General features: G+C 41.4%; 1 protein-coding gene across 3 annotated transcripts in view; it reads left to right on the top strand.

Moving 5' to 3' along the window:
• UBE4B (ubiquitination factor E4B) overlaps window positions 1-17,300 on the top strand; it is a 149,487-nt gene that overhangs the window by 93,355 nt on the left and 38,832 nt on the right. For all 3 annotated transcript variants that reach the window (XM_019010852.4, XM_019010846.4, XM_019010842.4), the window contains 7 exons: window positions 1,674-1,757; window positions 4,270-4,326; window positions 5,395-5,511; window positions 5,610-5,708; window positions 7,283-7,396; window positions 9,869-10,067; window positions 11,945-12,083. In XM_019010852.4, the coding sequence (XP_018866397.1) occupies window positions 1,674-1,757; window positions 4,270-4,326; window positions 5,395-5,511; window positions 5,610-5,708; window positions 7,283-7,396; window positions 9,869-10,067; window positions 11,945-12,083 (809 nt within the window). The remainder of the gene's footprint in view (window positions 1-1,673; window positions 1,758-4,269; window positions 4,327-5,394; window positions 5,512-5,609; window positions 5,709-7,282; window positions 7,397-9,868; window positions 10,068-11,944; window positions 12,084-17,300) is intronic.

Here is a 17,300-nt window from a genome sequence, read left to right as displayed (position 1 = left end):
AGAAAAAGAAAAAGATTATGCTTAGTAATATTTTGCCTATTGCAAATGAAGCCCTAATTGCACAAAAGGATAACTATACAAGAAAGTGTAATTATATTTTACTTGTAGCCTCCCTAAAAAAAAATTTGGAGATTTTTCAGGACGACCAGTTATGAACTAATTTTTGGTGATTCTGGAACTTCTGTTTGTCTTTTCTTCCTGATTACAATGTTGGCATTCCCCAGCTCCACACCTGAGTGTTACTTCTCCATTTTTATCTGGCTTATGAGAGCAAGTTACTTCTACCTTGATTGTTGGAATTGCAAAAACCATAGAATGATCTCTTCCAGAGCTGTATTGATATCTCACAACACTCCACGGACACTTTGTCATCCAGGGCACCTGTGTTTTATACTGTGCTCTTTAAATTATTAAGGTGCTCATGGAATGAAATTAGTAGGAAAGGGAATTTTTCAAGTTTTCTAGTGGCTACATAGTATACTCCTATTACAACTTGTTGGCATTCAGATTGTCAGCTGTTGTTTACAACATTTCTATTTAATGTTATTAGCCTTGAATCCCAACCAACTCCCTAAATGTGTTGATCAGTGCGTGCATTGTGAAATTTGAAGATGAGCTAGGCTGAGTAAATCTTACACGGTGTTACCTGGTATTAATCATAAATGTATAGAAGCAGATTTGAGTTCCTTTAAGTGCCAATAGCAGGTTAATGTATTAATTACACTATATGTGGAGGTAAGGCTTTCTAACTAAAGCTTTCTTTGTCAATTTCAGCATTTATCAACTAGCTCTTTGCTCTAACTTAAGTTTAAGGTAGTAATAATGTTGATTGTTGGCCTGTTTATCTTGTTTTCCTCAAAATAAATGGGGAAAAGCTTTTAAAAAATATTGATAGAGGGCCAGGTGCGGTAGCTCATGCCTGTGATCCCAGCACTTTGGGAGGCTGAGTCGGGTGGATCACGAGGTCAGGAGTTCGAAACCAGCGTGGCCAACAAAGTGAAACCCCGTCTCTACTAAAAATACAAAAATTAGCCAGGTGTGGTGGCACATGCCTGTAATCCCAGCTGCTCGGGAGGCTGAGGCAGGAGGATCACTTGAACCCCAGAGGCAGAGGTTGCAGTGAGCCAAGACTGTGCCATTGCACTCCAGTCTGGGTGACAGAGCGAGACTCCGTCTCAATATAGAAAGAAAGATAGATAGATAGATAGATAGATAGATAGATAGATAGATAGATAGGAGGAAATATTGGAACATTTAATTGATTTTTTTAACAGGTTATATAGATGCTTGGTAATCAGGAACATATTAGTTGCTGAGATGTGCAGAATTTAATTGAGTAGAGCAACGACTCCTGGAGAGTTCTTCAACAGGCTCCAAATGTATGGGTTTTGTTGAATTACTGGGTTTTGTTGAATTACTGGGGGTCCTGTCAGAGTATTAGAGTTCACCAAAATCCTCTTACTTCTGGAGAATTCAGCTGTATTACTTTATGGTTAGACTTGTCAAAGAACAGATCAACACTCTGGCTGAATTTTAGACTTTTATATGCAAAAAAGCTTTTCCCTGGGGAAGGAATGAAATTTGGACATTCAGTTCTAGCACCTTATTTGACATACTTCCCACTCTTAGATTCTCTTAAACTTATATTTCTGATTTTGTTTTTTTTCTTATAGATATTTATCCCCATTTTACAAGGCCTGGCTCTTGCTGCCAAAGAGTGCTCCCTCGATAGTGACTACTTTAAATACCCCCTCATGGTAAAACTTTGTTCTTTTTCTTTAACTCATTCAATAGATGTTTTTCTTTCAGATTATTTTGACATATACTTTTCTTTCAGGTCCATGAGATCAACCTTGTTTTCAAATTTAAAACATGAAATCACTGTGTTGGCCATGCAGAGTGTTTGGTGTGCAGTGAGATGCATCAGTGAAGACAGTTAGCAGCCTGGTACATCTTCCACCTATCCAAGTCCTAGACAGGAGTTAAATGCACTTATTACAATGTACTTTGTATAGCTTATGAAAAAGATAACTTATCTCCTAGCAATGAGCATACCATAGTTGGGATGAAATTTTGTTACTTAAAAAAAAAAAACCTATTAAAAATGCAAATAAAAAAGGCAAAGCTGTACATACTAAGAAAATGAATACAATTTTATCTTTATGTGTTTACTTTGTGCGGAAAATCTCAGGGTAGCTCTCTTGTTCACCCTCCCTGTTTACTAAGGTCATATTTACTTGGGAAGTAGAAATCTGCTTAGCTCTTTAACGCACTTAGAGCAGGCATACATTGTGGACAGAAGCTTCAGCTAGATTCCCATGGGGAGGCTTGAATGTTGTGAAAATGCTGAAACTAGAATGAAAATTAGAAGCTCCTTTCTGTTCTGAATTCGCTTATTTGAAATTTTGGGAGAAAAGTATTTTGAAGTGTTACTGAATATTTTCATTGCAGAAGTGTAAAGGAAAAAATGTCAAAATGAAATTAGTTTTTCTGTGTATAAATTAAGTCTTATGTAAATTGAGACCATGGTTGTTTTTCTTACTGTATTTATTTCTTTTACTTATTCCACTGATTGGATTCCATTATGCCATGAATTCATTACTGATGATCTGTTCTGTGCTAGACACTGGGGCTACAGAAGCTAGGAAGATGAGGTCCCTCTCCTCAAGGCACTCGTAATCTACTGCAAAAATCAGAGCTACAGCACAACAGTTGAACAGATACTGTGATAAATGTTAAAACAGAGCTGTACACAAAGGGTGTATTTATCTATTTAAAAAATTCAAACCTGTCATGGCACTAAAAGGCTGCAAGAATGCTGGGAAATTAGAAGGTGAAACCAGAATTCCTACTTTAAAAAATAATTTTAAGTGGATTTATGCCAGAGCTCTTTCCATTGTACACGTTATTGGGGCTCCTGGTAAAATTCTTTGAATCCTTATGTATTGTTCTGCCTGTGGCAGATAAAAGGAAGTGAAATAATGTGATTGTTTGAGTTCAGTGATGAAATATTTTAGTGAACACTAATTATCACCATATTACGTAGATGTTCCTTCATGGGACTGTTGGCTTTTGGGTTGTGGTGTGAATTAGCTTGATGTTTCAGTGAGGAGCTTTTAGCATCTGATATCACCAAAATGTCCTTTTGTTCAAAAGACAGAGGCCTCCATTGTGGTAGACAGTGATTTCATTTTGTGCCATTATTGATGCTTGCATAATAATGAGGACACAGTGAGTGAGAGGGTACAATAATGAGAGGCAGGAAGCGGAAGACTGTTGAAGCTAAAATCAGAAATCATTGTGATCATTCTCTAGGTCAGTGGATCCTGCTGTGCCATACGTTGGAATCACCTTGGAATCAGCTGGGGATCCTTAAAGGTGTTTCTGCCTGGCTCCCCACCCCAGACCTTGTGATTTAATTCACCAGGGGTGTGGCATGGCATTGGGGTTTCCAAAGGCTTCCCATGTGATCCTAATATGCAGCCACATTTGTGAACTCCTGCACTAGGCAGTGAGAACGCTTCCTTCTGAGTTGAGGCTGCCTGAACCTCAAAGGCATCTCAATGTTGTGTCAGTGCCTAAATGCACTCTTCGGCTCATGTAGCAACTTCTAGAGCTGTGTCCGAATCACAGACGAAATTAACTGTTGAAAATAATGTTTGATTGAGTTACCATGGGCACGTTAAATTATGTTTATGTCCCTAAAAAGTGTTTTTCATCGTTCTCTAATGTTAGGATGGTTGGATGGCTGAAGGAAAGTGTTGGAATTCTTGAAAGTACTAGAAATCTTGAAACCAAGTTATGTTTTTAAATATGTTTTGAATTTGATAGGTTATTAAATTTAATTATTTATAGTCATGTTTAACACTGGCAAGAGGAGCCATCTAAAGTTTATGAAATAAATCTTTTTGACATGGAAAGATATGAAGTGGAAAAACTTTTTTGTAAAAAACATATAGATACAGTACACAAAAATATATCTGGAAAACTGTTGCTCAAAATATCAATAGAGGTTATCTTTGAGGGTAAAGCTTGAGTAATTTTTAGTTTCATTTTATATTTCTGTTTTATTTCAAGTTTTTCACATTGCATGTGTTTTAGTTTATTAATCAGAAAAAGTAGTAAAGCTGCTGCCATTTCAGAGGGAATGCATGTGTGCCATTTTAGAGGGAATGAATTTATAGCAGCAGTTAAAACTGTTTCTTTATGCTACAAATGACAGTCAGTTTAAGATGAAATGCATTTAAATGACTCTGATCTTATTTCTAGGCACTAGGTGAGCTCTGTGAAACCAAGTTTGGGAAGACACACCCTGTGTGCAATTTGGTAAGCACTCACCTCATGGGCTTGCACGTTTTTAGTGAATATATCGTAACCCAGAAGGCATTCCTCTAGTGAGATGGCCTGGAAAATGTCTCTTGAAGGACATTTAGGTGTAGGCGGAGGTAACGTGTCTGGGAGGCTCTCAACTGTTACATTTTTGTTAGACACGTTATATCCTGCATTACAGTTGTTCATTTCTATGATTTTTTTTCCCTTTTTTTTCTAAGAATCTCGCTGTGTCACCCAGGCTGGATGGAGTGCAGTGGTGGGATCTTGGCACACTGCAGCCTGCGCCTCCTGGGTTCAAGTGAGTCTCGTGCCTCAGCCTCCCAAGTAGCTGGGAATACAGGCATGCATTACCATGCGAGGCTAATTTTTTTGTATTTTTAGTAGAGATGGAGTTTTACCATGTTGGCCAGGCTGGTCTCGAACTACTGACCTCAGGTGATCCACCCGCCTCAGCCTCCCAAAGTGTTGGGTTACAGGCGTGAGCCACCGCACCGGGCCTGTTTTTTTTTCCTTGACAAGTATTGTACAACTAAACTAACAAGAGGCATGGAAAAGTTATTCAAGTCCTTTGGTGGTATAAGAAGAGTTCATTTGAACTTCATCAAATAGTATCCTGAAACTTAAACATTCTTTTTTTTTTTTTTTTTTTTTTTTGAGACAGAGTCTCACTCTGTCACCCAGGCTGGAGCACAGTGGCGCAATCTCAGCTCACTGCAACCTCTGCCTCCTGGGTTCAAGCAATTCTCTTGGCCTCAGCCTCCCCAGTAGCTGGGATTACAGGCGCACACCACCACGCCCTGCTAATTTTTGTATTTTTAGTAGAGACGGGGTTTCTCCATGTTGGCCAGGGTTGTCTCGGACTCCTGACCTCAGGTGACCCACCCCCACCCACACTGGCCTCCCAAAGTGCTGGGATTACAGGCGTGAGCCACCATGCCTGGCTGAAACATGAAAGTTTTAATAATATCTTGTGAAAATACAGAGGAGCTGGAGAGTTTTCATTACATTTTTACCCCACCGGCCTGTTCAGCGGCTTGACTGGCTCTTCCATCTTCTGCCTAGGTTGCTTCTTTGCCGTTGTGGTTGCCGAAATCCTTAAGTCCTGGCTGTGGGCGGGAGCTGCAGAGACTCTCTTACTTAGGGGCTTTCTTTAGCTTCTCAGTCTTTGCAGAAGATGATGTAAGTATAGTGGCTACTTGTACTTTGCTGCCCTTTTATTCAGATTCTTTCCCAAATGTGCATTATATGTTGACTGCATTTTTTCCTTCTCTTTCCAGGTTAAAGTGGTTGAAAAATACTTCTCAGGGCCTGCCATTACCCTGGAAAACACTCGTGTGGTTAGCCAATCATTGCAGCATTACTTAGAGCTCGGAAGGGTAAGTGTTCAGAAAACAAATCCAGAGGAAGTATCAAAGATGAGCTCCAGATACGGAGCTTTTATTTTGTAGACTGGACTATGCCTAGTAGACAAACGGCTAACAAAAGCCAATTCGATCTTACATAAAAAAGATAAACTATAAGTAAGTAACCTGTGTCTTGAATGACAGGTTGTAACAACAGCAGTATGCTGCCTTTGTATGTAGCATCACTGGGAACTGGTCCTAAGCTTAGTGGCCTGGCTCCTCCTCCAGCTGGCCCTTAGGCATTTACACTGTGAGGGCGAGCAAGAATTGTTAGTTTGCACACACCCTCACTGACTTGCTTATCCCAAATGCAGATTAATATGTCTTCAATTCTCAAACTTAAAGGCAGAGAAGGGCCGGGTGTGATGGCTCATGCCTGTAATCCCAACACTTTGGGAGGCCAAGGGGGGTGGATTACCTGAGGTCAGGAATTTGAGAACAGCCTGGCCAACATGACGAAACCCCGTCTCTACTAAAAATACAAAAATTAGCCAGGCATGGCAGCGCGTGCCTGTAATCCCAGCTACCTAGCTACTCGGGAGGCTGAGGCACAAGGATCACTTGAACCCAGGAGGTGGAGGTTGCAGTGAGCCGAGATCACGCCACTGCACATCAGCCTGGGAGACAGAGCAAGACTCCATCTCAAAAAAAGAAACAGGCAAAGAAGTTACAGGCTTGGGTAACTAAGGTAATTTTGATCATGGGAAGGAAGTAACAAAGCCTATTTTATTAAAACTGTAACTGCCGGCTGGGCGCGTTGGCTAATGCCTGTAATCCCAACACTTTGGGAGGCCGAGATGGGCTGATCACGAGGTCAGGAAGTCAAGACCATCCTGGTCAACATGGTGAAACCTCATCACTACTAAAAATACAAAAATTGGCCAAGGCAGGTGGATCACGAGGTCAGCAGTTTGAGACCAGCCTGACCAACATGGTGAAACCCCATCTCTACTAAAATACAAAAAAAAATTAGCTGGGCATGGTGGTGGGTGCCTGTAATCCCAGTGACTTGGGAGGCTGAGGCAGGAGAATCGCTTGAAACCGGGAGGCGGAGGTTGCACTGAGCCGAGATGTGCCACTGCACTTTAGCCTGGGCAATAAGAGCAAAACTCCGTCTCAAAAAAAAAAAAAAAACAACAAAAATGCAAAAATTAGCTGGGTGTGGTGGCGTGTGCCTGTAATCCCAACTACTCGGGAGGCTGAGGCAGGAGAATGGCTTGAACCTGGGAGGTGCAGGTTGCAGTGAGCTGAGATTGCACCACTGCACTCCAGCCTGGCAACAGAGCTAGACTCTGTCTCAAAAAAAAACCAAAAAACAAAAAACTGTAACTGCCTACCTCCCCCACTCCATATTCTGCTTTCATGCTCATTACTTTGACATAGTTGGATATGGATATTTCTTATATTCTTTCACTCAGGCTCTTCTGAAATGAGTAGAAGTGGGAGAGGAGAGAACGTGGGAAGTAGGCTAGCTGTTCGTGAAGTCAGAAAGGAATCATGTGCAAAATAGTTTTAATTTGTTTCTTCTTTTTAAAAATAAATTTCAGCAAGAGCTTTTTAAGATTCTGCATAGTATTTTGTTAAATGGCGAAACCCGTGAGGCTGCTCTCAGTTACATGGCGGCTGTCGTCAATGCCAATATGAAGAAAGCACAGATGCAGGTAGGATTCCTACAGACTGCTTTTCACTGTTTGTCAAATTCATTCATCTGACCCAGATTTAGTCAGCACCTACCAGGCACTGTTCTAGGAGTGGGGGTACAGTATTGAACAAGGTAGACGAGCTTCCTGCTTTTGTGGAGCCCATGTTCCACAGAATAAACAAGTAGACATATAAATACATGATTTTAGACAGTTGTATAATCAGTGAAGAAAATAGAGCAAAGTAAAAGACATGAGAAGAACTGTAGGTACCAGAAGGAAGATCTGAAGGTGATTTTTGATTGGGTGGCAGGAAAGGCCTCCCTGAGGAGGTGACATTTGTTTCATAGTAAGGAGCCAGCCATTGTAGTGGCTGAGAAAAGAGCTATCCAATGTGGAAACGAAGCAGCTTTGGTACAAGCCCAGCACGCAGGCTTTTGTGGCTGGAGAAGAGTGAACAGGAGGGAATGTTGGGTCCTGGAGTGAGTGGATAGGCAGGGCGCCATCGGGTTAGGTTTACGTGATCAGAACTGTCACGGGAGGGTTTTCAGCAGGGAAACCACAAAAGCTGCTATGTAGATGGACCGAAACAGAAGGGGGCAGCCAGGAACAGACCCAAGGAGGCAGCTGCAAGGGCGTGAGTGCTTCGGTCCAGGTGAGACAGGCCAGTGGCTACAGCTGCTTTGCCGGAGGAGAAAAGGGCATCCTTCCTTGATTAGTAATAAATAATGAATGAATGATGTGATGTGTATACTCAGAAGCAAAAATCATGTAGGGAGAAGAGCACAGATCTTGTGATTTCTGATCGTGGTTCCACCGTTTACTAACGGCGGGACCTTAGACAGTTTACTCCTCTGTGCCTCCATTTCCTCATCTGCTAAGCTGGGGTACTGCTGGTACTGGGTTTATTATATATAAAGCTGTTAGAGTGGTGCCTGGTACACAGTGATCACTCAACCAATATTAACTGTCATTCTTATCGTTGTATTATTATTTTTTTCTTAACAGAGGTAATCAAGTTACATTGTTATATTGTTAATGCAGGAGTGTGCTGATGCTGTCACCTAGAGAAACAATGTCACATGATAACTAGTGGAGCTACTTGTTTTGATGCTCTTGAGGGAAATAAAGAGGAGAAAGAGGCCGGGCATGGTGGCTCACGCCTGTAATCTCAGCACTTTGGGAGGCCGAGGTGGGAGGATCACTTGAGCCCAGGCATTTGAGACCAGCCCTGGCAACATAATGAGACCCCATCTCTACAAAATATACAAAAGTTATCTGGGCATGGTGGCTGGTGCATGCCTATAGTTTCAGCTACTTGGGAGGCTGAGGCAAGAGGATCACTTGAGCCAGGGAGGTCAAGACCAGCCTGGGCAACATCGGGAGACCCTGTCTCTACAAAAAAAAAAAATAAATTAGCCAGTGTAGTGGCATAGACCTGTAGACCCAGTTATTCAGGAGGCTGAAGTGGGAGGATCACTTAAGCCCAGGAGGTTGAGGCTGCAGTGAGCTATGTTTGCACCACTGCACTACAGCCTGGGCAACAGAGTAAAACCCTGTCTCAAAAAAAAAAAGAAAGAGAAAGAAACATTTATTGTGTTTCTACTTACTAATTTTGAGGCTCAGGCAAATCACTTCAGGGTCTCTGAGTCTTTATTTCCTCCTGCATAAAATGTTAACAGCAGTATTACTGACCTGTAAGAATTATTGTGATGGTTCAGTAAAAGAATGTATAAAATGGTTGGGCGTGGTGGCTCATGCCTGTAATCCCAGCACTTTGGGAGGCCAAGACGGGCGTATCACCTGAGGTCAGGAGTTCAAGACCAGTCTGGCCAATATGGTGAAACCCCATCTCTACTAAAAATACAAAAAATTTGCCGGGCGTGGTGGCGGGTGCCTGTAATCCCAGCTACTCGGGAGGCTGAGGCAAGAGAATCACTTGAACCCGGGAGGCGGAGGTTGTAGTGGGCGAGGATCATGCCACTGCATTCTAGCCTGGGCAACAAGAGTGGAACTCCATCTCAAAAAAAAGAAAAGAAAAGAATGTATAAAATGCCTCTTATATAAATAATAATTATATAATAGGTGGTATTCAACAAGTAGCACCTGCTAATATAGAATTAATGGAATGACAGTGGTGATGAGATATATGTGTTCTCATTGACTTCAGGATACAGTTATGTTTGAAAGTTCAGTCTGCTTTCTTACAGAGTTTGCCAACATTTCTATTCGTGTTATTTTAAATACTTTTTCTTGGCTGGTCACAGTGGCTCACACCTGTAATCCCAGCACTTTGGGAAGCTGAGGTGGGCGGATCACTTTAGGTCCCAGCTACTTGGGAGGCTAAGGTGGGAGGATTGCTTGAGCCTGGGAGGCGGAGGTTGCAGCCGAGATCACACCCCTTCGCTCCAGCCTGGGCAACAGAGTGAGACCCCATCTCAAAAAAAATTTTTTTTAATGTTTAAAAATACTTTTTCTTTTCAACTTTCACAGACAGATGATAGATTGGTGTCTACAGATGGATTTATGCTGAATTTCCTTTGGGTACTGCAGCAGCTAAGTACAAAAATCAAGTTAGAAACAGTTGATCCCACGTATATTTTTCACCCAAGATGTCGGATTACTCTTCCCAATGATGAGACGCGTGTGAATGCAACGATGGAAGATGTGAACGACTGGCTGACTGAACTCTGTGAGTACTGTGTTCGTGACTCGGTCATTAAAACACTGCCCTCTTGTCTGCGTGTTAGTAGTTCCTCACAGATTGTTACCACCTCACCATAAAATGAACTTAAGAGGTAGAGAAACATAATAAAAATTAATACAGTAGACCTGGCGCGGTGGCTCATACCTATAATCCCAGCACTTTGGGAGGCTGAGGCAGGCGGATCACGAGGTCAGGAGCTCAAGACCAGCCTGACCACCATGGTGAAACCCCGTCTCTACTAAAAATACAAAAATTAGCTGGGCATGGTGGCACGCGCCTGTAATCCCAGCACTTTGGGAGGCTGAGGTGGGCAGATCAAAAGGTCCGGAGTTCATGACCAGCCTGACCACCATGGTGAAACCCCATCTCTACTAAAAATACAAAAATTAGTGGGTGTGGTGGCAGGCACCTGTAATCCCAGCTACTCAGGAGGCTGAGTCAGGAGAATTGTGTGAACCCAGGAGGCTGAGCTTGCAGTGAGCCGTGTTCACGGCACTGCACTCCAGCCTGGGCAACAGAGTGAGACTCTGTCTCAAAAAAAAAAAAAACAGATACAAATTGAAAAAAAAAAATCAAGTTGTCATAATATATCTATAAAAAAGCCAAAACCAAAGTGATAAAATAGAATGTAAGTTTTTGAAGAAGTAGGTGATATTTAATCAATTTATTTAACCTATCTAAAGTGAATTCTGGTGATTCATAGCAAAAATTATAATACCGTTCTCAATAATTCTACTTTTCAGGTTATATTCCCAAAGTTGGAGGAAAAAGGAATAATTTTGTTTACATAAATCCTCCCAGTAATACCATTATTTATAATAGAAAAAAATTAGAAAAAAGAAATATGCAGGGAAACGGCCCTGGAATCAGTAATTTATTAACATAATTTAATACCATTTCGAGATTTAAATATTTCTGTATTGTGTTGAAAAATGGAGATTTTATACAATACATCAGTAAGGGACATCACCAAAGATTGTTGATGGGCTGGGAATGGTGGCTCACATCCATAATCCCAGCACTTTTGGAAGCTGAGGTGGGAGGATAGCTTGAGCCCAGGAGTTCAAGACCAGCCTGGGCAAAATAAGGAAAGCCCATGTCTACAAAGAAAAAAATTAGCCCAGCATGGTGGCACATGCCTGTGTTCCCAGCCACCCAGGAGACTGAGGCAGGAGGATTGCCTGAGCCCAGGAAATTGAGGCTGCAGTGACCTGTGATCTTACCACTGCACTGCAGCCTAGGTGACACTAGGTGACAGAGTAAGACCCTCTCAAAAAAAAAAAAAAAAAGATTGTGATGGACATCTGTATGCACATTTAATGAGGTAGGACAGAATACGGTGGTCCTTGAATGGAGCTAACAGGAATTCTCTTCTTCTTGTAGTATTGTTTAAGTTTATAATTGCAAAAGTATCCTTAAACTTCTGGCCGGGCATGGTGGCTCACGCCTGTAATCCCAGCACTTTGGGAGGCCAAGGAGGGTAGATTGCCTGAGGTCAGGAGTTCGAGACCAGTCTGAGCAACATGGTGAAACCTCGTCTCTCCTAAAAATGCAAAAGTAGCCAGGAGTGGTGGCACACGCCTATAATCCCAGCTTACTAGGGAGGCTGAGGCAGGAGAATCACTTGAACCTGGGAGGCAGAATTTGCAGTAAGCCAAGATCGTGCCATTGCACTTCTGCCTGGGTGACAAGAGCAAAAGTCCATCTCAAATAAATAAATAAACAAATAAATAAATAAACAAATAAAAAGTATCTTTAAACTTCATAAAAATTCAAATGTAATTTTCTCTTCTGAATTCAGCTTTTTCTCTGATTGAGACATGTAATAGATTTTATTTAGGGAATGATGTTATTTTTCCTAGATGGTGATCAGCCTCCATTTTCTGAGCCGAAATTCCCTACGGAGTGCTTCTTTCTCACCCTGCATGCTCACCACCTCTCTATTCTGCCTAGTTGCCGTCGCTATATCCGCAGACTCCGGGCTATCCGGGAGCTCAATAGGTATGTGCCATGATACCGTGTCCTGGGATTGCCTGAGTTACCACTTTTTCTCAGGGGCAAGCAATTCCATTGTGAACAGTAGTTTTGAATGTTGGGGGAGGTATGTACGTTTTATAGTGTTCTGTCTGCCTCCAGTGCCACAACCGTGTTGCTCAGTTGTCCAGAGTTCTTTACCTGGTGAAGTGATCCGAACCTTGATTTCTGAGAGTTCTGAACCCTGGGTATTTCACTCTGTTTATGGTTACTACAGACTTCCATTAACTTTTCCCACTGGGCATACATTACCAGGAGGCACTTCAAACTTTAAAAGTTTAAAGGATCCCCTGAGTTTCAGACATACCCCTTCTTCCCTGGACTGTGAAAAAGTAACCATGGTTTCCCTTGATAACCAAGATCATTTACTCCTGCCTACATGTAATTCTCTTTTTGGCTTGTTCTGTGGCATGAGGGGTCCAAAATGGCCAGATAGCAGCCTCAAATTTCCAATTCATTAGCACCATGGTTGTGTTTCTTACTCTAAGCATTTTTTCCTGTGTACTAACACCAACAAACAGAAGTCACAGGAACACAGAAGCAAATATTTTTGAGCAGGTTATCTGCAATAATAATGATGCCACTTCTGCTTTTTGGTCTAGAACCTGCGTAGTCTGGCTATGAGAGAAACTGAATCATATTTATATCTCTGTATCTACCTTGCTTAAATCACTTACTAATTCTTTTTTTTTTTTTTTTTTTGAGATGGAGTCTTGCTCTGTTGCCCAGGCTGGAGTGCAGTGGTACGATCTCAGCTCAGTGCAACCTCTGCCTCCCAGGTTCAAGCGATTCTCCTGCTTCAGCCTCCTGAGTAGCTGGGATTACAGATGTGCACCACCACGCCTGGCCAATTTTTTTTTTTTTTTTTTTTTTTTTTTTTTGATGGAGTCTCGCTCTGTAGTCCAGGCTGGAGTCCAATGGCGTGATCTCGGCTCACTGTAATCTCTGCCGCCTGGGTTCAAGCAATTCTCCTGTCTCAGTCTCCTGAGTAGCTGGGACTACAGGCGCCCACCACCACGCCCAGCTAATTTTTTGTATTTTTAGTAGAGACGGGGTTTCACCTTGTTAGCCAGGATGGTCTTGATCTCCTGACCTTGTGATCCGCCCACCTCGGCCTCCCAAAGTGCTGGCATTATAGGCGTGAGCCCACGCACCTGGCCCAATTTTTTGTATTTTTTGTAGAGACAGGGTTTCTCCACGTTGGTCAGGCTGGTCTCAAATTCCTGACCTCAGGCAATCCGACTGCCTCCGCCTCCCAAAGTGCTGAGATTACAGGTGTGAGCCACCGTGCCTGGCCTAAAATCACTTACTAATTCTAATAGTTAACTCTGCAAATTCTTTATGATTTACTTTCTACACATAATCATGTCTATAAATGATGACAATTTTATTTCTTGTACTTTTTTTTTCATGCCTTAGTGCCCAGGCTGTAATTTTTAGTACAATGTTGAATAGAAATAACCTCGAAATTTCCATCTTGTTTCATTTGGTGGAGGAAAGCTTTCTATATATCCTCAGTTACCAGATTAAGAAAATTTCCTTTTATTTCAATAGTTAGTTCCCTTAGCAGTGGTTGAATTTTATTAAATACTTTTGCCATATCTATTGAGGAGACTAGACTTTTTTCTTCTCTATTCTGTTAATGTGGTTGAATTATATCAGTTGGTTTTCTGTTATTAAACCAGTCTTTCTTTCCTGGAGTAAACTTAACTTTTATATTAATGTTTTTATATCTAATTGGATATACAATTTGCTAATATTCTGTTTAGGATTTTTGCATCTGTTCAAAAGAAAGCCTGACCTGTAATTTTCATTTCTTGTTAAGTGCATCTCAAATTTTGGTATCAAGGTTATGCTGCCTTATAGAAGAAACTGGGGGCTGGGCACAGTGGCTCACGCCTGTAATCCCAACACTTTGGGAGGCCGAGGCGGACGGATCACCTGAGGTCAGGAGTTGGATGCTAGCCTGGCCAACATAGTGAAAACCTGTCTCTTACTAAAAATAACAAAAATTAGCTGGGCATGGTTGGTGCATGCGTGTAATCCCAGCTACTTGGGAGGCTGTAGCAGGAGAATCGCTTGAACCCGGGAGGCGGAGGTTGTAGTGAGCCAAGACCGAGCCACTGCACTCCAGCCTGAGCAAGAGTGAGACTGTCTCAACAAAAGAAAAAAAAAAAAAGAACTGGAGAATATTCTCCTGTTTTTTATGTTCCCTGGAAGAGTTTATTGTATAAGAATTATGTTGTTTCTTCCTTAAATGTCAGAAAAAATTCAGTGATGAAGTTGTCAGGGCTTAAGAGTTTTCTGTGTGGGGTGTTTTTAATTATGGATTTAAGTCAATTAATATATATAAGACTATTTAGATTTTCGTTACATCTTGTGTCAGTTTTTCTAAAGTTTGAAAATGTTTTGGCATGAAGTTGTTCATAATATCCTTTTATCATTTTAATGTCTGTAGGATCCTTATTATTTCTGCTTTTATTTATTTATTTTAGTTTTTGAGAGGAGTTTCACTCTTGTTGCACAGGCTTGTTGCCCAGGCAGGAGTGCAATGGTGCAATCTTGGCTCACCTCAACCTCTGCCTCCCAGGTTCAAGTGATTCTCTTGCCTCAGCCTCCTGAGTAGCTGGGATTACAGGCATGTGCCACTACGCCCAGCTAATTTTGTATTTTTAGTAGAGACAGGGTTCCTCCATGTTGGTCAGGCTGGTCTCAAACTCCTGACCTCAGGTGATTCGCCTGCCTAGGCCTTGCTGGGATTACAGGTGTGAGCCACTGCACCTGGCCCATTTTAATTGGCTTTCTACTGCCTCTTGAGGTGGATATTTAGATCATCCTTTCCAGCCCTTTCGCTTATGTGTATATTTAAGACTATTTTGTTTCCCTCTTAGTGTGACCTTAGCTGCATCCCTCATTTTTGTTATATCATTATCTTATTACTCAGTTCAAAATGTTTTCTAATTTTTGTTTGTTCTTATATAACCTGTGGGTTATTTCAAAATATATTATTTAAATTCCAGGTTCTTAGGGTATTTGTCTATGTATCTTTTGTTAATTGATTTCTAGCTAAATTCCATCATGGTAAGAAAATATATTTTATGTGATTTGTGTCTTTTGAAGTTTATTGAAATTTACTTTATAGCCTTTTACGTTAGTAGACCTGAAAAGACTGCTATCCGTGTTGTTTTTACAGTGTTCCACATATATTATTTAGGCCAAGTTTGTTAATTTTCTGTTCAAGTTTTCCTTATATCTAATGATTTTATCAGCTTATAATATCAATTACTGAGAGAAGCTTATAAAAAATTCAAACTATGATATTGGATTTATCTGTTTCTTTATCCTCCGATGGATTACCTCCTGGGATACAGTCACTCCCACTGGCTTTAGAGGGTCCATTTCAATGGAACCATCTAGAACCTTTGCTCCTGGCTTGCAGCAGATAGCCTTTATTGTGCTTTCCAGAGACATTTATGTTCACCTCATCTGTGTATTTTTCAATGCTGTGATTTAAGAAGTATCTTCTAGGACATAGTTGGGGTGTGTATATGCGTATTGGAAAGCGGATTATCTGAGCAAATCACATAAACTAAATCCACCTTAATTTTCCAAGCTCTTTAAGTTTTGAATCATTTCCTCTGAATTAGATCAAAGAATATTTGGCAACTCAGCTTCATTCAGTATAGGTCACTGTCAATTCAGAGTTTCGGTCAACTAGTTGGTTGCACAATATGAACCTCTCCGAACTCAGAATAATACTGAATTCAGGGTCTCTGGTAGGTATAATCATGTCAGTGATTTTAGCCCTACATAGAAGTATATCAGCATTTTCTTCTCTTGCTGATCAAGCATCCTCAGAATCCATTCCCATACATAATCCTACATAACCGTCATGTTTCTGCAGTACATATGTGGTTGGTAGAGTAATGGCATCTCAAAGGTGCCCACATCCTGGTCTCGGAACCTGTGAATATGTTATCTAACTTGATTAAAGGGACTTTGCAGCTGTGATATCAGGTTCATGATCTTGAGGTAGGGAGATTATCCTGGATTATGTGGGTAGGTCCAGTGTCATTGCAAAGGTCTTCATAAGAGGGAATCAGGAGGGTCACAGGGAGAGATGGAATGTGATGGGGAAGCAGATGTTGGAGTGGTTTGGGGTCATGAGCCAATCCGGTAACCTCTGGAAGCTGGAAAAGGCGAGGAAACTTGTTCTCCCCTAGAGCCTCCAGAAGGAACCATCCCTGCTGACCCCTTTTAGACTTCCAGAACTCTAAGACTATAATTGTGTGGTTTGGAGCCACTGAGGTTGTGGTAACTTGTTACAGCAGCAATAGAAAACTAGCATAACACATTAGCAAATCTTGCCATTTTTTTTCTTCAAATATGTGCTTCTGTTGCATCCAATTTTGTAATAATGCCATAAGGACAGTCCTTGATCTGACTCTAGCTGTGGTTCTGGAAGCAAAGAGGGATGATGGGATAGAACCTAGGGGAAAATAGCATTACCCTGCAAGGTGACTATCTCCGATGAGATCATTATAGAAACTGCTTCTGCTAGCAAGCAAGGCTCAGGGAATTTAGAGATTTAGGTACTTGGAGTCAGCTAGTTCTCCCAAACTCCTCCATTTGAACCCTTTGGGTCCCAGTCTTTGCCTTAACTTTCAGATAAGAGGTCCAGCAAAGTTATTAATTTCTTCTGTACTGTAATTTGTAGAACTGGAGCTGCTCCTTTCCTTTAACAACAGTCTTAGAAACTCCTGATTAATTCACATTTCCTGGAGATAAGAATTTAAAATCTGAAGCCTGTCATTTTTTTTTTCTATAAACTCCACCACATAATTAGAGGTAGCCACTCCACATCCTCACTCCAGATCACCAGGGATCATTTATATAGCTGTTTTTCTACTCAGAGCCTTGGGCTACCAGTGTTCCATCCTCAAATACTAATTGTATCTTCACCATGCAGCCCAATCAAAGAACTGATCCCAGAGCCCCATTTTTTTCATGAAGGCCTGTTACCTATAAACTCTTGTGATACCCGTAGCCATATAGGTCATTATCTTAGTTTCCTATGACTGCAACAACAAATTACCACAACTTTAGTCACTTAAAACAACACATATTACAGTTCTGAAGGTCAGGAGTCCTAAAATCGGCCCAGCGCAGTGGCTCACGCCTGTA

The sequence above is a fragment of the Gorilla gorilla genome, chromosome 1 (genome assembly GCF_029281585.2).
Source record: "Gorilla gorilla gorilla isolate KB3781 chromosome 1, NHGRI_mGorGor1-v2.1_pri, whole genome shotgun sequence".
NCBI classification, from domain to species: Eukaryota; Metazoa; Chordata; class Mammalia; order Primates; family Hominidae; genus Gorilla; species Gorilla gorilla.
The sequence above is the reverse complement of the archived record's forward strand: the minus strand, read 5'-3'. Positions and strand labels throughout refer to the sequence as shown.